We start from the raw sequence: 27,013 nt of genomic DNA on the forward strand, positions 1-27,013 counted from the left end.
CATGAAGAATTAAGGCAGTTCTGAAGGCAAAAGAGGGTCAAACCCGATACTAGTAGTAGCAAGATGTACCTAATAAAGTGGCAGATGAGTGTATATATACTATTTAAAAAAGTATTGAAGGATTTGTTTTAATTTGTGTTATTTACAACAAAAAAAAAAATTATTATTACATTTAAAAATATGTAAGAAAATACTATGGCTTTGATTGTAAAGATTAAAAAAAAAAAACATTTTAACAGTGTAGATGTTGTGCAGAATAATGATTAAATGAAGAAAATAGGATCATTGCAAATAAATTGGAACATACTGGAGAAAAACTGACTGTACATTCAAAAGAAATGACAGAAGGAAAGAGAGAATGAAATAGGCAGAGGGAGGCTCTCTCTCTCTCTCATCAGCGTTCACAGTCAAGGAGAACACACGTCAGCAGCAGCTCTGACTAGAAGGCTTCTCGACCAATCAGCATGCAGCTGGTCAACTGTGTCATCAGCCTGAGATTGAGGAAGGGTTCTCTCTCTCTCTCTCTCTCTCTCTCTCTCTTTCTGCCTTACCCTCTCTCTCTCTCTCTCTCTGATGCGGGGAGCAGCGCCGTGCCGTGTGTGTGTGTGTGTGAGCGTGTTGCTGAGAGATGATGAAACATCCGCGTCAGTGAGCCGTTGGGAAGCTTCTCCCTGCCTGAGGATGTGAGAGAATTGGAGGCTGAACGAGGGATCCACTCCATCCTGCAGGCCGAGCCGTCTGCACAGGCCTGCTTTCCCTCTTTCTCTCTCTCTCCATCCTCTCTCGTGAGGCATCTCTCACCCTTTTTTTTCCCCTCCTTGTTCTTCCTCTGTGGAGCAAGGGGATCGTCATCCCCCCATCGATTCTTTTTTTTGTGGTGGTGGCTCCCTCCTCCTCTTCCTCCTCCTCCTCCTCCTCCTCCCCCTCTCTCTCTCTCCATCTCCACCACCACCTCCTCCTCTCTTTTTTTTCTCTATTCTTCAAGAGGACCTCTTTGGAATAGCAAACCTCCATGTATGACAATTTGTACCTGCATGGATTTGAAGACTCGGAGGCGGTGAGTTATTTTTCTCGTGATCGGAATTGGCTACGGCTATATATAGTGTTTTCCCACTGGCTATATGTGTGCGTGCGTGAGCGTGCTCGTGTGCGTGTGCCGAACACTGGCTCAGCTGTGCTGCACATACAGGGCCTGCGAGACTCAGTGTACCATGATTTTCTAAGATGCAGCCCACCAATCTCCGTGGGTGTACTATTGGGAGATGCTCATCAGAGGCTTGTGTGTGTATGTGTCTTTCTGTATGTGTTGTTAATAGCACACATTCCCATTGAACGTTCACTTCTATTCCATACGGCGTGTTTGAACAATGCTACAGAAAAAAAAAAAAAAACGGCACGTCTCTCATTCATTTTTCAGTTGGAGTTTTTTTTTTTTTTTTTTTTCAGGATTAAAATATGTGGCTTTTTCTATTCTTTGTAGGACTGACCTGATCTCTTTAAGGTTGAAAATGTTTAAGGTGTTATCATATGGGTAAAAGTGCAAAGCTTCATTTGCTGTTAAAGGGGCAGAGCCGTTTCTTGCTGATGTATAGAATGTAATGAGTCACATGGCTTAGGTGCCCCACTTGAATGCCTTAAAATGAAATCTGGAAAAGCCATCAGGAATTGTGTGTGCATGTGTTAGAGGCCCATAGAACCTACTCTAATTCCCATCAGCTGTGTTTATGTATATTGACCATCTATTTAAGATACAGACCATAATCCATAATCAGGTTCCTGTGCTTTTGTGAATTTTATATGATGTTGTGTGTATATTTAGTAAGCATTAACATATAACTTTTAAACTAGGGCACATAAAATCATTTTAAAATTCGGTCACACTTTAGATTAGGGTCCAATTCTCACTATTATTAACTAATGACTTTTGCCTCAATAAACTCCTAATTACTGCTTATTAATAGTTAGTAAGGTAGTTGTTAAGTTTAGGCATTAATATGATCATGCATTAATAACACTGTAAAAAAATATTTTCATGGCTTATCACAACATTTTTTCTTTTGTCAAATCAACTTCAATAATTAATGTGGTTCAGATAACATAATATTTTGAGTTTCTGTTGATTAATCCAATCGCCTTCATTGTATTAACTCAAATTTTTAATTTCAATGAACTTAAGGCAACCAGGTAACTTACTTTTTTAAGTTAACCAACAATTGTTTTTTTACAGTGTATGTGCTTTATAAGTACTAATAAACAGTCAATATCCTATCCTAATAAGCAACTAGTTAATAGTGAGAATTGGACCCTAAACTAAAGTGTTACCAAAATTTCAGTCAGCAAGCATAATTTGTTTGTAGAAGTTGTGTAACTACATAGTCTGTGTTCATATGACTGATATACTTCAAAATTGATGTCTGGGAGAATTTATATTCGTATCCTTATAAAATACAGACCCATTTGAACCACATTCGCTGTGCTTTGCATTGCAAACCCAGTTGAATTGTGGCTATTCCAAGCTTAATAAAAGCTTCATTTAGTTGAAGAGAAACCTGTCTGTTTAACTTCATTTTGAGCCTTTCATGATGTTATACATGAATCTGTACAGACCCTCCAAAGTCATTCTTCAGCAAAAAGACCGTTATCTCGTCAAAATCGAGGATGAAAGCCATTCATTTGAATTTTCGTTTTTTGCTCACAATCATCACTTCTGCGGCGAAAGATAAGCAAACTTGTGCATTTTTTGTTTCCCGAATCAGGCGTTTTGTGATTGGACTCACCGGCCTCAATTGGGTCCCTGCTGAAGTAAGCTTGTGTCGAGCGGCTGCCTTCAGGGAAAAAGTGTTTCGCCATAGGCAGCGTGCTGAAATTTTTTAGCCGACTGCGAGGCTTTTTCACTCTCTCTCTTGCTCTCTCTCTAATGCGATATTGACCCGATCATTCTTTTCACTGACTTGAGCTAATGTTGTTTCCAAATTGGATTAACAGAATACAGCTTCCCAGCTTCACTTCACTTTGAGCAGTATCTCTCATTAATTAGAGGACTATGCACTTGCTGGTTGGATCTTCTTTATTATCTTTATTATTAAGGGGGAAAGTGTGAATACCAGCTGATAGGGATCAGGTGCTTCTCTCTGGATCGTCATGGAGCCGACTGAGGACTTTGTGGAGATTTCAGGTGAAAATGTTCAGGTTGTGTATTGTGAAGTTTTTCATGGTCCTGAGAAGCAAGCAGTGAAGGTATGTATGCTTAAAAGATATGTTTTCGTATAGGAATGCTGAGAGGATTTCCTATAGGGTCAGGGTTTCTTTGGAGTAGTATTTGTACTCTTGAAGACTATTTAGAGTAGTTTGTTGTCAAAGATACAGAAGTAATAAGGAACTTTCTCACAACTGATGGATGATGGAATTGAATGAGGATGAACGTTGTTGAAATGAATGTACAGCAGCAAAAGGTTTTGGAAGCTCAGAATTAGACTTATGGTATATTTATAGTTTTTGTTTGGAAGATAATTGGTTTCTATGGTTAAAGATAGTTTCATAGCCTGTTACTCTATTTTAGGATTCAATATGTTTATATTTGTCTCAGACAGTGACGGATGCCTCAAGGCATTAATGTTTCCTGTGGTGCACTTATAATGTTATTATGATTTTTACATCAAAAATTTTCATAATTTAGAAATAAAAGGTTTTTTTCCTTCCCTGATTTTAGCCCTCTGATTTGAACGCTCTGTTTTAAGGGGCGTGTCTGCTGTGAGACACTGCTGTGATTGGCTGACATCTTTGTATATGAAATAGCTAAGCATTACGTTTAACTCTCAAAAACTTTTAGCACATTTTTACTACAGCTCTTAAGGTTAACTAACCGTGAAAAGTGTTAATTATAGCATTATATTTAGATCAATGGCATTATATTTAGATCGTGGCATGAAAGGTTGCAGTGATGAACATGTAGCCGATCACAGACATGTTGTTGCGTGCATGAAAGCAGTGATCTCATCATTGCAACTCGATTTCTGCACACTAACAAATGCTTTCATCATATCTAACAGTGCAAACTTGATGTAACTAAGAGATTTGTTGATTATTACGTGAGTTTTGGCGCAAGCCCAGAACCCAGTCACTGATAAACTCGCGCTGTTTGATTGACAGCTCCAGCGATTTTAAAGGGAGCGTTCTTTGATTGCTTTCTATATACAATTTAATCAGCTTTTAAATTTCCATCCTACTAAGAGAAACAAAGTGAAGTTGACCGTTTGGTCACTGGTTTGATTTACTGACAGACAAAGAACATCTGACTGTACATGAATCATTAATATCAGATCAGGCATTAGAATTTACACAGTTACTGACATGTTGTTGCATTACTGTCAAGTTCATATCATAAAGGTGAGACATTCACATTCTTGAAAATAAATAACCATATTCCTCGCATTAGGATCCTTTGAAAGGTAATGTTATTTTAGTCCTGTATCGCTCTTCTCTCCTCCTCATCTCACTAGTACACCAGTGGGCGGGGCCAAAGTTTCAATGATTAAGTAGCCGTTGGTTTTCTAAAGCAGAGGCGGTCTTTCACCTGTTTATTACGCCATAAATAGGCACATTCCAGAACGAGTCGTTCACTTGGCTTTGTAACAATAAAAGCTGTTTTTGGACTTACAAGGAAGTTTTCAGTTCTGAAACTTACAGGATATTCTTATAGTATGATGACCTCTTATATGTCAAAAGCTCAAGGAAAATCTGATTTCACAGTTCATGACCCCTTTAAACTGTGAATGTTCAAAATCAATTATTACTATATACAAAAATATGTGATGACTGATGTTTATCCATAAGATGATGGGTGACATTTTACATTACAGTATCCATGTTACACAATGCACATTTGTGTAATTGATTACTAGACCAACAACAAAATAAATTACATGTGAAATAAATGTTTATTATTACATAGTCTATTGGTAAATGTATCTGTTATTTTTAAGGACTAGCCTATGTAATGTAGACTGTGAACAAAAGGAGCTTACCTGAATTCACCTTCAGCTCACAGGTGTATTTTTGTGTTTGCTTAAGGAGCGTGTATCTCTATGGGTGACAGCTCCGTCTAGTTAATAGAGGTACAGGTGGGTTTTTTGCTGACCTGTGTTTGCGGCGGTCTGAATAGGCAAACATGAGAATCACAGACGTAATGAAAATCCAGTAGACCAGACCAGTGTGCATAATGACCAAGGAAGATGGTTCAAGGCACTGTAAAAAATGAGAGCTGTGATTGACAGAAATTTACTGTTAAAAATACGGCAACATTTTAAGTTTTATAGATCGACCTCAGTAAAAAAAAAAAAAAAAACTTAATTTTGTTAACAATGTTAACTTAATACTAAATAAAAGTACCTAAATCTGTCTGTTCTTACTAACTGAGATAAATACTGAGGCCATACACAAACACAAAACACAATCATGGTAACAAACATGACACTAAACATTTAATCGCGTAAGATGTAACAACTGATAAGAACTGTATAGACTAAAGAAACTTACACTGCGTTAAAATGCTGGGTTAAATACAACCCAAGTTGGGTTGAAAATGGACAAACCCAGCAATTGGGTTGTTTTAACCCATTGGTGGGGTTAAAGGTGCCCTAGAATCAAAAATTGAATTTATCTTGGCATAGTTGAATAACAAGAGTTCAGTACATGGAAATGACATACAGTGAGTCTCAAACACCATTGTTTCCTCCTTCTTATATAAATCTCATTTGTTTAAAAGACCTCCGTAAAACAGGCGAATCTCAACATAACACCGACTGTTACGTAACAGTCGGGATCATTAATATGTACGCCCCCAATATTTGCATAAACCAGCCCATGTTCAAGGCATTACACAAGGGCAGCCAGTATTAACGTCTGCATCTGTGCACAGCTGAATCATCAGACTAGGTAAGCAAGCAAGAACAATAACGAACAATGGCAGATGGAGCAATAATAACTGACATGCTCCATGATAACATGATATTTTTAGTGATATTTGTAAATTGTCATTCTAAATGTTTCGTTAGCATGTTGCTAATGTACTGTTAAATGTGGTTATCGTTTATTACTGTATTCACGGAGACGAGAGCCGTCGCTATTTTCATTTTTAAACACTTGCAGTCTGTATAATACATAAACACAACTTCATTCTTTTGAAATCTCTCCAACTGTGTGTAATGTTAGCTTTAGCCATGAAGCACAGCCTCAAACTCATTCAGAATCAAATGTAAACATCCAAATAAATACTATACTCACATGATCAGAAGCATGCATGCAGCATGCATGACGAATATCTTGTAAAGATCTTTTGAGGATTATATTAGCTGTGTGAACTTTGTAAATGCACTGTATTATAGTCGAGAGCTCGGGGGGGCAGGGAGCATGAGATTTAAAGGGGTCGCGCGCTGAATCGGCGCATAGTTAATGATGCCCCAAAATAGGCAAAAAATAGTTTAAAAAAATAATTTTAAAAAATCTATCAAACTTCACAGACACATTCAGGGGACACCTTAGACTTATATTACATCTTGTAAAAACTGGTTCTAGGGCACCTTTAAATGTTTGCCCAACATGCTGGGTAGTTTTATTTAACCCAACTATTGTTTAAAAATGGCTGGCTTAAAAATTAACCCAAAATAAGTTGGAAATTAAAAATCAGACACATAATTACTAGAGGCAACAATAATAATCAAAAGGTTAACATTTATTATTAATAAATGTTTATTGTTTAATTATTATTCATTGAACTTATTAATAAATGAATTAATTTCCAACATACTTTGGGTTCATTTTAAGCAAGCAGTACAGTAATTTACTCAACAATAGTTGCGTTAAATAAAACTACCCAGCCGGTTTGGCAAACATTTAACTCAACCGCTGGGTTAAAGCAACCCAATCACTGGGTTTGTTCATTTTCAACCCAATTTGGGTTGTTTTTAATCCAGCATTTTTTAGAGTGTAACATGAACTTATTTTACTGTAGCATTTTTACAGTGTTTTACCATTAAAATTACAATCATTTTTACAGCGTGGAGGGTCTGATCTTGTTTTTAATACACAAATGTGGTCAAATGTCAAAATGTATTTCTGCAATAGGCAGGAGAAATGGTTTCAGGTAAACCTCTTTTCTCAGTCATTCTCCAATTTGGAAAGTGGTCTTACTTTCCACTTTTTGTACAGCTGTCCAATTCAAGGTTATTCATGGATTCTTAAACCCAAAACAAACATTATTCAGTCATACAGTCATATTCCATACTAACTCTGACCTATAGAATTAAACATTTTACAATTGGCAGATGCTTTATCCAAAGCAACTTGCATTGCATTAAGGTACACATTTGATTTCCCTGGGAATCAAACCCATGACCTTGGTGTTGCTACTCCCATGTTCTCACAGATTGAGCTACAGTTTTTGATACTGTACCTTTAAGACTTCTATATGTAAATGTCCTTCCTTATGATTGGTTCCACATAGTGGCGTATTTCAGACTGCCTTTCATCAGGGCACACCAAGTATCTGAATACTGAATAGATATCAACATGGCAGAGCAGCCATGTGTCATTGAGCTGACATTTCAGAACAACGCATTTTTGAGGCTTTCATAAGTGGTCTGGGTGGACTAAGCAAGGAAAATGTCATTCTAATAACATATAAAGACTGCATGCATGTTAGTAATGTAGTATGTGCCTTCTGTTTGCAGGGTTCAGCTGATTCCTACACTAGCAGGCCGTCTGATTCAGATGTGTCGTTGGAGGAGGAGAGGCCGGAGGGGGGTAGTCAGGGCCGGCAGGAGCGAGAACAGCAGGCAGCACAGCAGCTGGAGAGGGCAAAGGTCAGGACAGACACAAATCACACTTACTACATATTAATACAGTGTTTCCCAACCTTTTTTTTTGCCAGGGCACAGTTTTGATAAGTAAAAAATCCCACTGCACACCACTATATAAAAATGTATGAAAATATTGCTTCAAATGGCATGATAAAACTAGATATATTAAAAGTAGTACTTTTATGTGAAACTTGAGCTAAAGTCAGGTAGGAACACTATAAGGTCATAGTATGATGCTTGTTGTTGGTGATGATAAAACAACATAATTACATATCGTCGCTATCAGGCGGAAACCTTGTATTTAATTAAATTGTCGTCGAAGTTGGTATTGTATCAAAGTGTGACTAATTTTTGGTTCCAAATTTGTATCAATTTCACTGTTTAAGGAATTTTTGGGTATAATATGTCACAGTTTACTTTATTTTGCTATCCTCACTTACATAAATGAACTATAGTGTCCCGCACCCACTAGTAAAAATATATCAAAAATGTCTGAATAATTTTTGGTTTGACTAGGTGCTCAAACTTCATTGGCCAATGGCGGCCTTGTTCTTCAAGATATGCCAATGTCCTCATAGACAATCATGTCTCCTTGGACCAAGACACTGCATGCCAATTTTCAAGTCAATCGGACTAATGGTTGCGTAGTTATAGCTGTTTTCATGTTTTTTCTTGTTATAGCACCACCAAGTGTCCCATTTTTTACTGTGACCACAGCTTGAGCCCATACACAAGTATACCAAGTTTGGTGAAAATATCTCATTCCGTTCGCAAGTTATAGCCATTTTAGTAAAAGTGGCTCCGCCCATTTCAAACGCTTTGGCGCCCCTTAGCGACGGCGAATCAAAATTTCAACTTTTTTTTGATAACTTTTGATATTCAGTCTCCAGAGAACATTTCTGCACTGGTTTGGTTCCGAATGGGTGAAAAACCTAGGACTAGATTTTGGACTAAAAATTCAAAATGGCGGAAATATTTTTCAGTGTGCTGCGGCACAGTGCTTAGGAAAGTTTATCATATTCAACATATAATTTATAGTGTCATGCATTACTTTTAAAAGTAACTTTCCCCAACACTGTACTTATATTTCTAAAATTCTAAAAACATCCACTTCCAGGCCAAAGCGGTGGCCTTTGCCGTGAAGACAAATGTCAGTTACTGTGGTGCGCTGGATGAAGATGTGCCTGTGCCAGGAACTGCCATCTCATTCGATGCAAAAGACTTCCTGCACATCAAAGAGGTACTGTGGCTTGGTGGCCTATTAATGAAAGGGTCACTACTGACTCACTGATGACTTTGAATATAGAAAAAAAAAGTACAATTTCATCACTAAACCTGGTATCATTGGTCAAACGCTAAGAGGGGATAACGTTTTTCCAAGCTTTTATTTCTTTTGTCCTTTCTCTGCTCCATATGCAGAAGTTTAATAATGACTGGTGGATTGGGAGGCTGGTGAAAGAAGGCTGTGAGATTGGTTTTATCCCCAGTCCCCTGAAGCTGGAGAATATCAGAGCACAGCTGGAACAGAAGAAAAGCCGTGTACAAGGGTAAGCAGACAGAGAACATACTTACCTAGTTGATGGAGCATTTGTTTTTCCACAACCTCTTGGTCCTTAATATTCTGTCTGTTTATTCTTTTCTCTTTTCTTTTTTTAAATCAACCTGGCTATGAACTCTTGGAAAATTTTCCAAAAATGTGCACCACTATATATTTCTCGGCTCATTTTTATATGTAATTTGATGATCCATTATTAAAAACTTGTTTTGATGCCCTTTTGAATCTGTAGAAAACCAAATGCTCTATAGTTGCGATTTTATACGATAGATACAGTAGTAGATACTATAGATTGTTGATGTAGAAACAGAATATTACATATTAGTCACTGCATGCCTTATTTTAGGACACAAATAAATATTCCAGTCTGTACACCTTACCATTAAATGAGTGTAGTGGGTTTCAAGAACAGAGGTGGCCTGTAAAGAAAATTGACTTTTGCCTCAGTAAATCTGGGAGAATAGCATTGCTTGAAATTTGAAATTAGATTAACACTCAGATTAAACCCAGAGGGTATTGTGGATTTGCATTTCAGTTTCACGCCAGATCTGAATTTTTACACTCTTGTTTTTTTCTCCAGTTACCAGTTACTTGTATGCAATGTAATCAGGACTGTTATCTTTGCCGGATACATCATGACTTAAATTTGACCTCAGATTGTACATTTATCACAGTTCACTGTTCTTTCATTGCATGTCTTGTTTACACCTCGTCACTTCATGTGTTGTAACTGATCAGATAACTATCTGATTTATCAAAATGATTTCATTTACACCTGGCCACATAAATGTGTCTCCACAAAACGGATATAAATCCGATCCAAATTCCCAGTTCGCTGTATTTTATTGATCAACAGCTAATTTCAAAATCAAAGATCATAATAGGAGAGAGCGGCAACAGCGCTGGTAAGATCGTTTAGACTCATTCCAAATCCAATTATTTATGTATCCGATTGGAATCTGATCTAAAATTATTGCCGTCCACACTGTGTATATCGCAGCTGTTCAGATCCGATTTGTGTGTCCATGCCGCTCTTTCCCTTTCCGGAATATCTGCATTGGTTTCTGTGGCAATGACGTTAAGTTGGTAGGTATTGCGGCAAAAACCACAACAATGACATGCTGTCCGTGCTGTTGTCTCTGCCGGTCTCAAAACATGTCTCCATAATATATTGCAAACATTTCTGCTCAAAAATCTGCTCGCGGCACATTCTAAATGGAGGCGGGGCAGAGTTATGAGGTTTGACTGACAGTTTTAGGATTGCTAAGTTACGAAGTTTAGTCACAACCTCTTTTAAATGCTTTTTATTGGTTAAATATTTGTAAAACACACAGACATAAAGGATGACCAATAGCATTAATTTTATAAAACAAAAATTAAGAGATATGAAGTTTCGGCGCAACGGTGCGATGATTATATTATTATTTGTAGCATTTATTTTTACTTATTTTTTGGAATTTGACAATTTTCCATACTAGTGTGCTGTGACACAGTGGTTGGGAATTGTTCAGCATGAGGAGATCTGTCAAATGATATGAATGTTGTGTGTATGTGTGAAATACCACGTGATTACAGAGGCGTAAAACTCTAATCTAGTGGCCAATTTCTTTCAAAATACTTACAGACCTCTAGGACCATGAGCCGAACATGCCCACCAAGTTTCGTTCCTCTGTTAACCATGTCTAATAGGTGCTCAAATTTCATCTGCCAATGGCGGCCATGTTTTTCGAGATACGCCAGTGTCCTCATAGACAATCATGTCTCCTTGGACCAAGACACTGCATGCCAATTTTCAAGTCAGTCGGACTAATGATTGCGTAGTTATAGCTGTTATATGTTTATTTCATGTTATAGCGCCACCAAGTGTCAGATTGAGCCCATACACAAGTATACAGAGTTTGGTGGAAATATCTCATTCCGTTCACGAGTTATAGCCATTTTAGGAAAAGTATCCCCGCCCACTTTGGCGCCCCTTAGCGACAGTGAATCAAAATTGAACCTTGTTTCTGCAGCAACTTTCAGCATGTTTTCTATTATATAACAGTGTCTGACGTTTACGTTTTACGTGGTGTGAGAAAGTCACATAAACCATGTGAAATCTGATCAAAACAGTCAGACTGAAACGGATTTCCAGAAATGCCATTTGAATAGGATTTCAAAACACATATGAATGTAGTTCGAAACGGATTTGAAATTGCATTTCATGTGATTTTTGGCCATTCAGACTTGCTAAATCTGATTGGATTTAGTCGGATATGCACAAAAATTGGATTTGCACTGACAGTCTGAACGTAGCCTGACTTCATTTGCGCGTCAGCTTGCTGAAGAAATCAGCTGCTCATCTGCAGCGATGCATGTTGCAATAGCGCCGTCATATCTAGCAATAACGTGTTATTTAGCCTATAACACACTCTCACACTTTATTTTTTAGCATTTTTTCGAGGAGTAAAATTTACAACAACCAGATGCATTTAGACTTGTTCAGTTTTGACTGGAATGCATCCCAGACCACCTCCTGAAGTGGTTCGAGCGATCGGATTTAGGGTGTGTTCACACTTGTCATGTTTGGTTCGATTAGTTTGCCCATCACAGGCATCAGACGCGCGTCTCCACGCAGCAGATCGTTTGTGTGTGTGATGGAGGGACACATTTTATAAGCTCTTAACGAGTTCCCAGCTGGCCAAAATACCATCATATGCAGGCTATGCACACACAACAGGCTCATTTATCTCAACACACAGCATTGTTTTGGATGTTCGGTAAGTTCCGTCTCAAAATAGGCAACGTCATAAAATCCGACCAATCAAGGTTGTGAACGTGTCGCTGTGCCTTTTTAGGTTCTGTATCTTTTGGTTCGGTGATAAAATTGCCAATCTGAACGTTAATCAGACCAGGACTAAATGTTTTTCTTTTTTTGCGAATGCGTTTCAGAGGGCATTTACACCTGGTCTTTTCACGATCGGATAGCTGTCTGATCAGAGAAAATGCATGAAGTGACCAGGTGTAAACAGTTCCTTAGCTACAGTAATGCAGTACCAGAACCAGCCTTTTCAGTATTGACATCGATATCTAGTCCACAGTGCAGTTTATTCTGGCCAAGAACCACCCACTTAGACTGTTTGAAAAAGCAGAGCATTTAGTCGTCATTTGTTTTTGTCTTTGAGGTGTTTTTTTTTTTTTTTTTTGTCTTTGTTTTGTTTTGTTGAATTTGTTTGAATATTTAAATTAAAACCATGGGAAAATATTTAAAATGTTAAATCAATGATACAAGTATAGTAGAGAGTGTTACAAAATGACCTTTTCAAATAACGGTGCCACAGTATGTGCAAGTAATTGTAGCACTAGAGCTGAAGAAATAAATACAGGCATTACTCTGAAAATATACAGTTGTGCACAAGGATATACATTTTTAGTGTCTCAACTGAATATCTTTTAAGGATTTAATGGTATGAATGCGCAGCCTGGTACGATATAAACAAGTCTTTTTTTCCAGGTAGACTGATAAAAATTGTTTGCACATTGGAAACTGCATTGAAACTAATTAGATTCGATCTTGAAATTTTGGAGAGCTCTTGCCATTTTTGTATAAAATATGCATCAGACCAGGTCCACGGGTGGGCTGTCTGACGCTGAGACTACCAGATGAGAGACCCAGCATCAACTTATGAGGGAGTTTGTTTGACATTTGATTTGTTGAAAACTGGGTATCAGGTTAGGTGACACCAGCTCGCAGTTTGAAATCGGATGACTGACCCTCGAACCAAGGTGACTATCGATAACAATTCTACATGAAGCATCAGTTCTAGGTCACAGTACAAGGACAATGACGTAGAATCAGTGTGGGTCAGACCAGGTTTTATGCATTCGCTATTAGAAATGAGAGATTATAGCATGTAGTATTAAAGTTAGAGATTTAGAGAAGTCTGCTTGTGTGTTTGGACACACAGACTAAAACTGTTCTATCTCTGTCTCTGTTTGTCTGCTCATTTCTTTAGTAAGTCCAGTGGAAGTTCCTCCTCCAGTTTGGGGGATGTGATGTCAGCAGGTGAGCCAATGATCTGGTGGGGGTGGGGCTTTAGGAGATGGGGGTGGGGTTACAGGAATCTTCCCGAAAAAATAAAAACGGAATCGTAGGCAATACGTCAGTGGATGATTTTACTTCAACACTGTCCTGCGTAAGGCTAGAGATCAAACGAGCAGCTTCTTGTGAGCATGGGACAGTGGACCATGAATGACTTTCTCAAATTTGAACAACTTGACAGTACTTTATTCTGAATTTCTTTTTTTTCCCTCTCTTTGTACAGGCAAGCAGAAACAGAAAGTGGTAAGTGTGTCCAGAGGATGGACGAATCCTCACCTAACCCTCCTGTCCAGTCACTGAGGAGACTGTCACCGCTGTCTTAAACACAAATACCTCTCAAGTTAAACTTATTGTGCTTAAAAACGAAGCATTGGCCTTTATGCTGTTCTTTGTTATTTGCCTATGATCACATATGCAGACTGAACATGTGACTCCCTATGATGTCGTGCCTTCCATGAGGCCTGTGGTGCTGGTTGGTCCATCCCTGAAAGGATATGAGGTGGGTCGTCTCAAATGATGTCTCAAATTTGACAGAAAGATGCTTTTGTGAAAGATCGATCTGGAGAGTTTTTACTAGGCGAATCAGTGAATTCGTCATTAAAAAATAACATCGAACAGAAAATTCCTCCATCAAGGCCGTAAAGCTGACGTTCTTTGTTTATGCCTTGCTGCATGTCTGTGTGTGCGCATTTTCTGCGTTATTGATACCAGCAAAATATAATATCTATTCCAGTCTCTCCATCTCCTCACACAGAGAAAACAAAAACATACTCCTCCTCTCCGCCGCTCCGTTGCCACGGCAACAACCTTCCGGGGTCCAGGAGACGTCAGTGCTAGAAAGTAGAGCACGGTTTGAAATTAGAAAGAGACAGAAAAGGGAGAGAAGAGCAGGAATGGTGATGGAGGGAGGAAATCGGTGAGAGAAAGAAAGAAGGCATGTGAGAGACAAAGAGGAGGCGAGACAGTGAAGTTGAGAAAATGAATAAGGAAAGCGAGCTCCTTTGCGTTGCAATTTATAAGGCGTAACTAAAAGCGGATTTGCTTCATTGTAAGGATTTTATTTATTCACACATCTGCTTGGTCACAAGTTTATGCATTGATGAGGCATACTTAAAGGGATAGTTCACCCAAAAATGAAAATTGTCCCATGATTTACTCACACTCAAGCCTCATCCTAGGTGTATATCTTCTTTCAGACAAACACAATATGAGATATATTTAAAAATATCCTGGCTCTTCTGAATGGGGGGCGAGATTTGAAGCACAAAAAAAATGCATCCATCCAATAAAGGCCTTCTGAAGCGATGGTTTTTTTGAGTTTGACATTAGCATGTTGATCAGCTACAGTACAATTCCCTAATAAGCATAAACATGGCACATGCAAACAAATGTTATTTTTAGATGTTTTAAATCACAAAATCAAATACGCTTCATATCTTTCTTGCAGGTCACTGATATGATGCAGAAAGCTCTTTTTGACTTCTTGAAACACCGGTTTGATGGCAGGTAAGTAACAAATGTGATTTATAGATGATTTCAGTGTCATTTCAAAATATCATGTTATACAACTACAGATAATATATTTATCATCCTAGGATAACTATCACACGCGTGACGGCAGATATCTCACTGGCGAAGAGATCAGTGCTTAACAATCCCAGCAAGAGAGCCATTATTGAGCGCTCAAATACCAGATCCAGTCTTGGTAAGACATAGAGAGAGCCTAAACATGAGGGTTATTAAAGAAATATTCCGGGTTAAATTTAAAGTGCCCCTGTTATGCTTCTACTTTGACCCCCCCTTAAAACATTGTAGTTGCTGAAACTGGAAGAGTTTGGTTTGTGTTGTTGACATGTTGAGAAGACATTGTTTTCTGTGCACTTTGCATGCACTTTAAACGGACTCGTGCTGGAATTGATATGGAAAGCCGTCGTTAGCGTTCGTATCACTGAGTGCAAGCACTGAGGAAGCCTCCGGAGCTGAAATTCAGGGTATTAGGCGGTTTGTTTCCGACACGCACTGTTAGCAGTAGACCAATCACAACAGACTGGGCCGTCTGACCAATCAGAGCAGAGTAGGCTCTCGAAAAGGAGGTTTTTAGAGAGACCGAATCCTTTATCGAACCGTTTCAGACACTGTGAGAAAAGTGCTAATGCTGCCAAGTATAGACCCCTTAAAAGTTTGTAAACATTGCAACGTTTCCTGGTGGGCGGGGCTTAGCTGGAGGTAAAAAGAGACGCTGGACTCAATGTTGACAAGCGTAAGCTAGCATGTTTTAGGAGGGATTTATTAAACATAGATGCTGAAGAAGGTTCAGAACTGTCCGAATATGTACAGTCACTGACTCTGTGGGACCGTGACAGCTATTTTTATAAATTAACTTAAGTTTTGGATATTTCCTAGACAACATATGAATTACTTTAGGATGGTTCGGGGAATTTTGTCAAGGCTTATTGTCTAATGTAACCTAACGCTGCGCTAACTATGATTATGGCTAGCAATGTGGATTATTTTAAGAGACCATTCAAAGGATGGAACACACATCTATCGCTGTATGTTTGTTTAACATTTAAGCTAGCTAGTGCGCTGAAAGTTGGCGATTTTCACCTATAAAACAGAAACTTGCTGATTTGTACTAGATAAAACCAACACACCATTACATATGCATCGATTATTTTACCTGATATGAAGTGCGCACTGCAAACACGAGCATTATTTATGATCGTCTCCGTCCAGTCTGTACGCCGTATTGCATTCAACTACAATTATCTTTTTGATTTCTGTGAAGGAATGTGTGCCGGGATCTGGTAAAACTTTAGTTTTGAACCAAAAGTCCTGTTCCTTCTATTCTGGCAGCCAAAAACACAACAAGACGACATTTTAAAGTCAAAACCTCAAACTTTTAGCGCGCCTGCTATGAGTTCTTATTTATGTTTTGCCTCCAGCTAGAGCGGTGATGTCACAGTGACGTAGGCGATTAAGGGGTCTATATTATGAGAAAATAAAACAGTTTTTTGGACCTTGGATGCATGTAAACCTATTGTAGGAGACTCCAAAAGAAAATTAGGAATTATTAAAATACATAGGGGCACTTTAATCTGAAATGCTGCCATCAAATGCAATATACAATCATATACAACCACATTCTCAAATGTCACTTCAAGTCCTTATTGTTTTTTTTGTTCTGTTAGTGTGCAAACTTTAAACTAATTTCTAACTTTCTGTGTGATATGCATGTACAGCTGAGGTACAGAGCGAGATTGAGCGCATATTTGAACTAGCTCGCTCACTCCAGCTGGTTGTGCTGGATGCAGACACCATCAACCATCCTGCTCAGCTGTTGAAGACTTCACTAGCACCCATCATCGTCCATGTCAAAGTGTCCTCGCCAAAGGTGCGACATTCACAGACAGTCTTGTGTCATGGTTTTAGTGTTTCATTAGAGAAAGACCAAACATCAAAATCTGATAGAAATTATTGTTCTTGCTGTGTAACCAACTCTTCTGTCCTGCAGGTCCTCCAGCGGCTCATCAAGTCCAGAGGAAAGTCGCAGAGTAAACACCTCAATGTACAGCTCGTAGCAGCAGATAAACTAGCACAGTGTCCTCCGGTGCGTCTTCCCTTTCGTACAAACTAGTGCTGTCAATCCATTCAAAAAATTAACTAATTAATCACACATTGTTTCTGTAATTAATTGATTTTTAATATTTTTATATTGTAATAATTTCACAGTTAGTCCAAATTAATGTAGAAACAACTTAAAGACAGTATATTTGTTTAATGGCATCTTTTTATGAATGAAGGCCAGTTTCATTGATACTAACATTGCTACTGATGTCTCTGTGAAATTGATTTATTTTTATTTTTTACATTAATTATAGACATTCAACATTATAGTATAACTTCTTAGCCTACCTAACAGGTAGTAAATATACACTACCGCTCAAAAGTTTGGGATCGGTAAGATTTTTTATGTTTTTAAAAGAAGTTTCGTCTGCTCACCAAGGCTGCATTTACTTAATTAAAAATACAGTAAAAAACAGTAATATTGTGAAATATTATTACAATTTAAAATGACTGTTTTCTATTTGAAAATATTTTAAAATGTAATTTATTCTTGTCTTGGCAAAGCTGAATTTTCAGCATCATTACTCCAGTCTTCAGTGTCACATGATCCTTCAGAAATCATTCTAATATGTCAATTTGCTGCTCAAGAAACATTTATTGTTTACAATTGTACAAAATATTTGTGTACAATATTTTTTTTCAGGATTATTTGATGAATAGAAAGTTTAAAAGAACAGTGTTTATCTGAAATCTAATCTTTTGTAACATTATAAATGTCTTTACTGTCACTTTTGATCGATTTAATGCATCCTTGCTGAATAAAAGTATTAATTTCTTTAATTTCTTTTCAAAAAAATAAAAATAAAAATTCTTACTGACCCCAAACTTTTGAACGGTAGTGTATAATGTTACAGAAGCTTTGTATTTCAGATAAATGCTGTTCTTTTGAACTTTCTATTCATCAAGGAATCCTGAAAAAAAAGTACACAACTGTTTTCAACATTGATAATAATAACAAATATTTCTTGAGGAACTAATCTTCATATCAGAATGATTTCTGAAGGATCATGTGACACTGAAGACTGGAGTAATGATGCTGAAAATTCAGCTTTGCATCACAGGAATAAATTACTTTGTAAAATATATTCATAGAAAACGGTTATTTTAAATTGTAATAATTTTTCACAATATTACTGTTTTTACTGTATTTTTAATTAAATACATTAAGCCTTGGTGAGCAGACAAATCTTCTTTTAAAAACATTAAAAATCTTACCGATCCCAAACTTTTGAGCGATAGTGTATATAAATTGAATAAAGTTATCAAACACTTTACAGTCTTCACTGCATAAATTATAAATGAAATATAGATTAATCCTTATTAAAGCTACAATTTTCTGTTCTCTTTGTTCTTTGATGAACATTAATGCCAGACATCACAGCAACTGGTTTATTAGGCTGCTGTCACCGAACGTGACGCTATTAAATCTAATTTTGACAGCACTAGTACAAACATACACATATGGAAGTACACAAATGACTACAGATTTTATGCATTCTTACAAGGTTACATTTTATAAGAAACTTTGCAACTACATGTCAACTAACTCATTAATTTGCAGCTACATGTCAATTAACTGTCATTAGAGTATTAGAAGACTGTTAGGTTAGTGTTAGGGTTAGTAGAATAAGTTGACATGTACTTGCAAAGTTACTTATAGTCAGTAGAGTGTCTGTTTTGGGGAGCATTACAGTGCTTCCCACAGGTTTGAAATATACTTGCGGTGGTAGCCGGGCGAAAAATCCTCCTATTACCCACGGCACAAAAATGGTCTACTACATGTGACAAACAAATAATGTGTGATTTTTAACAGTATTTTTATTTATTGAAATTAATTTTAATTACATAGCATATTACATTTAATTACATACTAATATTATGCATTATTATGCATTGTAAATTATGCAAAATTACAGCATTTAAATGGTTCACCTTTTCCTATGTTCTCCTTGCTGTCATATAGTGTCTCTCTCAGTGAGTGGGACACAGATTTTACTAGTAAAATTTATAAAATTAATAATATATGTGTCAAATAATGTCTTAGTCTTTTCTTCCTGTGGGGGAGACTACAATAATTTACTATGAATTAAATGGAAATCAAATTAAATACAATTTATTGTGTAACCAAAATACCAATAATGCCCAAAAGAAAAAGAAAAAACTTAACGTGTGACTTTTAATTATAAACAAGCCCGAAATACACCGGGACTCTTATTTTGAAATGTCTGTACTATTGCAGGCTAATCCTTCAGATTCTTACAATCGTCTAAAACATTTTATATAAAGGCCATGAAGTAGACTTTGTAATAATTCATCAACTTGAGTTCATTAGCAATCGCTTGGCATAAATCTGCGCTTTTCATTGATTGAGAATCACTTTGAAGCAGACTGAAGCGCTGTTGCGCGAGCTTGTAGAACGCGCAACTTTGCAAAATGCAGCACCCGTGGAAATGTCAGTGGGAGTAAACAGTTCTGACACACACGTAACGAGCAGGTATGAAACGACTAGTTAATCGATCGCGGATGGTTTCATTATCTTGCGCGGATATAAAAGTATAAAAAATAATAAAAGCAAAAATGTGTCTCCAAATATACTTGGGCGGCCGTTATTATACGTGGGCGGCCCGCCCAAATAAAGTCTATGCACTGCATTAAAATAAAGTGTTAAAGACAGTCTACTGATCCTCTAATGACTGGTAGTAGACATGTAGTTGCATGGTTACTTAGTAAAATGTCTAAAGTGGACTTTCAAAATAAAGTGTTACCCATTTTTGAATGCATTTGTGTGTGGCATGTATGTGTTCCTTTTTAACAGGAGATGTTTGACATCATCTTGGATGAGAATCAGTTGGAAGACGCATGTGAGCACCTGGCTGAGTATCTTGAGGCGTACTGGAAGGCCACCCACACCTCCAGCAGTACCCCACTCAACCCTCTGCTGGGCAGGAACCTCGGCCCTGCTGCCCTGGCCCCTTACACTACATCTGCCATATCCGGCTTGCAGGTGCGCAGTCTCACACACACACACACACACACACACACACACAGAGATGGCTATTTAACACATAATGTGTCCATAGACTTTTTTTAATCAGCAACCAGATATTTGGTCAAAATGTTTAAGAATGTGCAAGGAAAAAGTCACCTTATGTCCTGACTGGTTAATCACTAGTTCATTTTAAATAAGACAAAGTTTTTATGTAATTATTTGATTTAGTCTATTAAAGGCCATTAATCTGAATATATAATAATTTTAAAATTATTAGCAAAATGTTGTATAAAAATAGTTTTGAATGCAGTCGTTCATGTCACTGCAGGACATGTCAACTACCTTATACAGTGGGCCTATAAAATATTTGGACACTTAAAAATGTATTAATGTATTTCACAACTTTTTTTTTAAATTACCAACTTTTGCCAAGGTAATTTTGGATGTATGAAGTCAGTTCCCTTCAAATTCGCACAGGTGTCCCAGCTGTAGCTCATCACAACTATGGTTTGACAACCAGAAAATATCCAAATACATTTGTCATAATTTTGATCATTTTATCTATTGTTTGAAACTTAAAGGGATAGTTCGCACAAAAATGAAAATTGTGTCATCATTTACTCACCCTCAAGTTGTTTCAAACCTGTATGATTGTTTTTTTTTCTGCTGAACACAAAGGAAGATATTTTGACGAAAGTTTGTAACCAGGCCGCTTTGGGGCACCATTGACTTCCATAGTAGGGAAAAAAAATTCAACAGAACAAATAAATTAATACAGGTTTGAAACAACTTGAGGGTGAGTAAATGATAACAGAATTTTTATTTTTGGGTGAACTATCCCTTTAAAGTGTTTTACACAATGTTTTGCTTGAAAAGTGTTCATATGTTATCTTTCTTTAAAATAAATGGCAATTTGTTTATATATTTTATGTAGAACAGCGTCTATTTGAAATAGAAATCTTTTGTAACATTATAAATGTCTTTAGTATCACTTTTGAGCAATTTAATGCATCCTTGCTATATATAAAAGTATTAATTTCTTTCAAAAAAAAAAAACTTCTGAATGGTAGTGTATAAAAAAAAATGCTATTTATGCTCACAACACTTAAAGGTATAGTTCATCCAAAAATGAAAATTCTGTCATCATTTACTCACCCTCAAATTGTTACAAACCTGTATGAGTTTCTTTCTTCTGCTGAACACCAAAAAAGTTATTTTGAAGAATGTCGGTAACCAAATGTCTGTATTTTTTTATCCATACTATGGAAGTCAATGGGGCCCATCAACTGTTTGGTTACCAATATTCTTCAAAATATCATCTTTTATGTTCAGCAGAAGAAAGAAATTCATAGGGGTTTGGAACAAATGATGACAGAATTTTCATTTTTGGGTTAACTATATATGGAAGCTTGTTTCCACCACTAAATTAAAAATGTAATTGCGACTTTTTATCTCGCAGTTCTCACTTATTTTCTCAGAATTGTGAGATATAAACACAATTGCAAGAAATAAAGTCAGAATTGTGAGTTGTAATATGAGAATTGCGAGATATAACCTCAATTCTAACTTTTTTCTCGCAATGGCGAGTTATAAAGTCCAATTCTGAGGAAAAAAATACTTTTTCTTTTAGTTTCTAACTTGTGATTGCGACTATATCACACAATTATGACTTTATAACTCGCAATTCTGACATTATAACTCACAATTCTGACTTTATAACTCGCAATTCTGACTTTATATCTGCAATTCTGACTTTATAACTCGCAATTCTGACTTGATAACTCGCAATTCTGACTTTATAACTCGCAATTCTGACTTGATAACTCGCAATACTGACTTGATAACTCGCAATTCTGACTTTATAACTCGCAATTCCGACTTTATAACTCGCAATTCTGACTTTATAACTCGCAATTCCGACTTTATAACCTGCAATTCCGACTTTATAACTCGCAATTCCGACTTTATAACTCGCAATTCCGACTTTATAGCTCGCAATTCCGACTTTATAGCTCGCAATTCTGACTTTATATCTCACAATACTGACTTTATAACTCGCAATTCCGACTTTATATCTCGCAATTCCGGCTTTATAACTCGCAATACTGACTTTATAACTCGCAATTCCGACTTTATAACTCGCAATTCCGACTTTATAACTCGCAATTCCGACTTTATATCTCGCAATACTGACTTTATAACTCGCAATACTGACTTTATAACTCGCAATTCAGACTTTATAACTCGCAATTCCGACTTTATAACTCGCAATTCTGACTTTATATCTCGCAATACTGACTTTATAACTCGCAATTCCGACTTTATATCTCGCAATACTGACTTTATAACTCGCAATTCTGACTTTATAACTTGCAATTCCGACTTTATAACTCGCAATACTGACTTTATAACTCGCAATTCCGACTTTATAACTCGCAATTCTGACTTTATATCTCGCAATACTGACTTTATAACTCGCAATTCTGACTTTATAACTCGCAATTCCGACTTTATAACTCGCAATTCCGGCTTTATAACTCGCAATTCCGGCTTTATATCTCGCAATTCTGACTTTATAACTCGCAATTCTGACTTGATAACTCGCAATACTGACTTGATAACTCGCAATTCTGACTTGATAACTCGCAATTCTGACTTTATATCTCGCAATTCTGACTTCATAACTCGCAATTCTGACTTGATAACTCGCAATTCCGACTTTATAACTCGCAATTCCGACTTTATAACTCGCAATTCCGACTTTATAACTCGCAATTCTGACTTTATATCTCGCAATTCTGACTTTATAACTCGCAATTCTGACTTGATAACTCGCAATACTGACTTGATAACTCGCAATTCTGACTTTATAACTCGCAATTCCGACTTTATAACTCGCAATTCTGACTTTATATCTCGCAATTCTGACTTTATAACTCGCAATTCTGACTTGATAACTCGCAATACTGACTTGATAACTTGCAATTCTGACTTTATAACTCGCAATTCTGACTTTATAACTCGCAATTCTGACTTGATAACTCGCAATACTGACTTGATAACTCGCAATTCTGACTTGATAACTCGCAATACTGACTTGATAACTTGCAATTCTGACTTTATAACTCGCAATTCTGACTTGATAACTCGCAATACTGACTTGATAACTTGCAATTCTGACTTTATATCTCGCAATTCTGACTTTATATCTCGCAATTCTGACTTTATAACTCGCAATTCTGACTTGATAACTCGCAATACTGACTTGATAACTCGCAATTCCGACTTTATAACTCGCAATTCCGACTTTATAACTCGCAATTCCGACTTTATAACTCGCAATTCTGACTTTATATCTCGCAATTCTGACTTTATATCTCGCAATTCTGACTTTATAACTCGCAATTCTGACTTGATAACTCGCAATACTGACTTGATAACTTGCAATTCTGACTTTATAACTCGCAATTCTGACTTTATAACTCGCAATACTGACTTGATAACTCGCAATTCTGACTTTATAACTCGCAATTCTGACTTTATATCTCGCAATTCTGACTTTATAACTCGCAATTCTGACTTGATAACTCGCAATACTGACTTGATAACTCGCAATTCTGACTTGATAACTCGCAATTCCGACTTTATAACTCGCAATTCCGACTTTATAACTCGCAATTCTGACTTTATATCTCGCAATTCTGACTTTATATCTCACAATTCTGACTTTATAACTCGCAATTCTGACTTGATAACTCGCAATACTGACTTTATAACTCAGAATTCTGACTTTATCCCCTGGTTTCACAGACAAGACTTAAGCTAGTCCTAGACTAAAGTGCATGTTTGAGCTGTTGTAACTGAAAGAAACTTGTACTGACATATCTTAAAATATATCAGTCCTTGTTTTGTCTCAAGATGATCACCAGTAATGTGTTTTTCTAGTGTATGTTTATAAAAACTACTTAAATATCATAATTGAACTAAGATCTAGTCCTGGCTTAGGCTAAGCTCTGTCTGTGAAACTGGGCCTTTAACTCACATTTCTGACTTCATAACTCGCAATTGCTACTATATCACACAACTTTATAACGCGATTGTGAGTTATATCACGCAATTATGCGTGACATAAAAGTTGCAATTATACCTTTTTTATTTTACGTTCAGTGGCAGAAACAAGCTTCCATAAACTATCCCTTTAATTGCTGGCTCTTATTTTATTTGGTACTTGTACATCAGAATCAACAGGGACAAAAAACACGGCACGCCAACCACACCGGGGACAACTCCACCCCCAACGAGCGGCGCAACCTGATGACCTCAGATGAGAACTACCACAACGAGCGAGCGCACAAGGGACGAAACCGGGGCTCCTCTGGCTCGCAGCACGGCGGCAGCGGTAGAGACCACCACTACATGGAAGAGCAGCAGGGCTACCAGGACCCCTACCAGGACACCTACAAGCCCCACCGCAATCGCAGTTCCCCAGGCAGCTACAGCCAGGACTCACGACACCGGCTCTGAGCCACCCTGCCCCGTTTCGTCCTCCAAGCCTGAGCCACAGAGCCACCGAGCCAAGATGGCTTCTGTCCAGAATTGTATACATCTTCCATTACGTTTTCCTTTTGTTAAGGTCTCTCAAGCTACAAAGCAGAAACTGTTTAGCCCCCCCCTGAACCTCCGCCATCTGACCAAAGCCTGCATTTCCACCTGCTTATACGAGGCTCAACGTGGGGAAAGAGGACCTTTTAACATGCAATCGGAGACAGTCGTTATGCCTTCACATGTTAATATGCTTCTTGACTTTTTGTTTGGTCTATTCTGTTGCAAAAAGGCAGGTTTTCCTTCTACCAAGCAACCATTTAACTTCAAAATGGATTTGAATGATTGGTTGGCCCTTACAAAGCAAATATTCTGTGAAGCTAGCAATAGCAGAGAATCAAAGGGTGTATACAGGATCCCTGAAAACCGAATAAGGAGCTCAGTTAGTCTTTATGTCATTATTGCCAGCATGTTACCTGACCGCATGCTTCCCTTGTCATTAGTGCATAACTTGAGCGGACAGACCAATAAGCAGGAAAGTGGCTGCCGAACTGGAACATTTCAATAATAATGGAACACAAACCTACTGCCAGCTGTCTTTTGTTACAGAAATGGAATCTTAAATAGTTTTCCAAAGCCTCAAAATCTTAGGCGGAGGAATTTCCACATAACTTCTGCCGTAAACAGCAGGAATCTTAGATTCAGCCGCAGACAGACACTCATCTGTGCAGTTTAGCATGATGCACTGCATCCAGTCCCATGGACCCATTTCTTGCCAGGCGTTATTTTCTAGTTTAAAGAGAGAGCTTAAAGACATAGGAAAGTGTCGCTGTGATCTAGTCCTCAGTAGAGTTAGCAAGCATTGACTTTTTATGATTCATTTTCATCATTTAAAAGCAGAAATGATGGTACGTTGTAATTTAGATAGATCCATCTCTTCTCGAGGGTGCTTGATGTCTCTGAAAAAGACCATCAGCACTAAATGTAACTCTAGGGAGAAAAGGTTAGTTTAGCTGGGATTCTTTAGGAGTGACTGGCACCCTGTTCTCCACCCTGCCAAATGGAGCAGCTGCCGTCCAGCCCACTTCAGTCGATATACAGTGACCTCCTCGCTGGCATCTCGAACACTACGAACTAAACCCGCAAAGCGTCGTTCTTCTGCTCATAGGTTTTCAGGGTGAAAGGGACTGGCCAAGGACAAGTAGATCCTCGACATGTGGAAGCAGTTCACTCCTGGACCTGACACTTACAGTCACAAGGCCTTGGCAAACCATGGATTTCCTCGCCTGCGTATTCTCGCCTTATTGATTTATGCTAGTTTGTGCATTTTCAAAAGAATAAATTTTAAGGAAAAAATAAACTCTGAAAAACGAAGGACCGCAACGAGTACATTCTGTATGCATTTGTCTATGAGCATGCTTCTCTGTTAATTATATAATGAGGATGAATGAACATGAGGAATTTGGCAGTCGATGCCCATTGGACGAAACAAAAAAAAAAAAAAAAAAACTGAAATCTCTGAATTTTCTGCCTGAGACAATCAGATGGAACTTCTCTGTAAAACCGGAACGTTGTTCATCCCTTCCCGTCATCCCGCTCTCTCCCGTTTCACAGCAGCTTCATCTGAGCTCCAGATAAAAGAATAAAAATGTGTCAGTTTTTCCTTTTTTTGTGAAAGTTGAAAATTAAAGATGGAAATGCAAAATTGCATGCATATCATTTTAATTTATAACAAATTTGAAAGAAAAAATGTTTTATGGAATATAATTGTGTAAAAGGCAAATCTAGCAGTATTTAAGTTCTTTTACAAAAAAGAAAAGAAGAAAAAATAAATGGTCATTTTGAAACTGTGTCATATTTATTCATTCATTTTCGATTTTTTTTTTTTTTTTTTTTTTGGACCACTTGGATTATCGGCATCTCAGAGGCCATGGTAAGGATATAATATGGAGAGTGACTATTAAACAGGTGAAGTTTGATTTCAAAGTAAATGTATGTATGATTTAAAACAGAAGTGTTAATAAACTGCATCTCAAAGTACTAACATACAGAATAGGCTATATGAAAGTTTACAGGGCTCAAACTAAAAGTGTAGTGTATTAAAAAAAAAAACCTATTCAATGCTCTACAAAAAGATACATTTCCATCATCATGTATATTGTACAAAATCATGGTAACAGGACTGACAGCTTGCACCATACAAAAACACTAAAAAAGTGAGGGTTAGGCCACAACATCCAAGGAAAGTGCCCTCAAAAAAACTCCAGCTGCCCTGCCTCTAAATGGCTTTTTGTTGTTGTTGTTGTTGTTGTTTGGACTCTGAATTTAATTAATTCGTCATTGTTCATAATATTAACCTTTTG

The 27,013-nt window shown here is 37.3% G+C and overlaps 1 protein-coding gene across 5 annotated transcripts in view; it reads left to right on the top strand.

Moving 5' to 3' along the window:
- cacnb4b (calcium channel, voltage-dependent, beta 4b subunit) overlaps positions 1 to 26,497 on the top strand; it is a 31,524-nt gene extending 5,027 nt beyond the window's left edge. The window contains exons 1-13 of one of the 5 annotated variants that reach the window (XM_048200546.1): positions 554 to 1,057; positions 7,728 to 7,859; positions 8,974 to 9,096; positions 9,276 to 9,403; positions 13,407 to 13,456; positions 13,716 to 13,735; positions 13,911 to 13,991; positions 14,940 to 14,998; positions 15,088 to 15,197; positions 16,735 to 16,886; positions 17,007 to 17,102; positions 19,935 to 20,123; positions 24,348 to 26,497. In XM_048200546.1, coding sequence (XP_048056503.1) covers positions 1,013 to 1,057; positions 7,728 to 7,859; positions 8,974 to 9,096; positions 9,276 to 9,403; positions 13,407 to 13,456; positions 13,716 to 13,735; positions 13,911 to 13,991; positions 14,940 to 14,998; positions 15,088 to 15,197; positions 16,735 to 16,886; positions 17,007 to 17,102; positions 19,935 to 20,123; positions 24,348 to 24,632 — 1,470 coding nt within the window. In that variant the 5' untranslated portion in view covers positions 554 to 1,012 and the 3' untranslated portion in view covers positions 24,633 to 26,497. Of the gene's footprint in view, positions 1 to 549; positions 1,058 to 7,727; positions 7,860 to 8,973; positions 9,097 to 9,275; positions 9,404 to 13,406; positions 13,457 to 13,715; positions 13,736 to 13,910; positions 13,992 to 14,939; positions 14,999 to 15,087; positions 15,198 to 16,734; positions 17,103 to 19,934; positions 20,124 to 24,347 lie in introns of those variants that run through there. The other 4 variants (XM_048200545.1, XM_048200544.1, XM_048200542.1 and 1 more) reach the window with 4 other exon arrangements.
- The last annotated feature ends 516 nt before the right edge of the window (positions 26,498 to 27,013 follow it).

Source organism: Megalobrama amblycephala, linkage group LG8 (assembly GCF_018812025.1).
Source record: "Megalobrama amblycephala isolate DHTTF-2021 linkage group LG8, ASM1881202v1, whole genome shotgun sequence".
In the NCBI taxonomy this organism is placed as follows: domain Eukaryota; kingdom Metazoa; phylum Chordata; class Actinopteri; order Cypriniformes; family Xenocyprididae; genus Megalobrama; species Megalobrama amblycephala.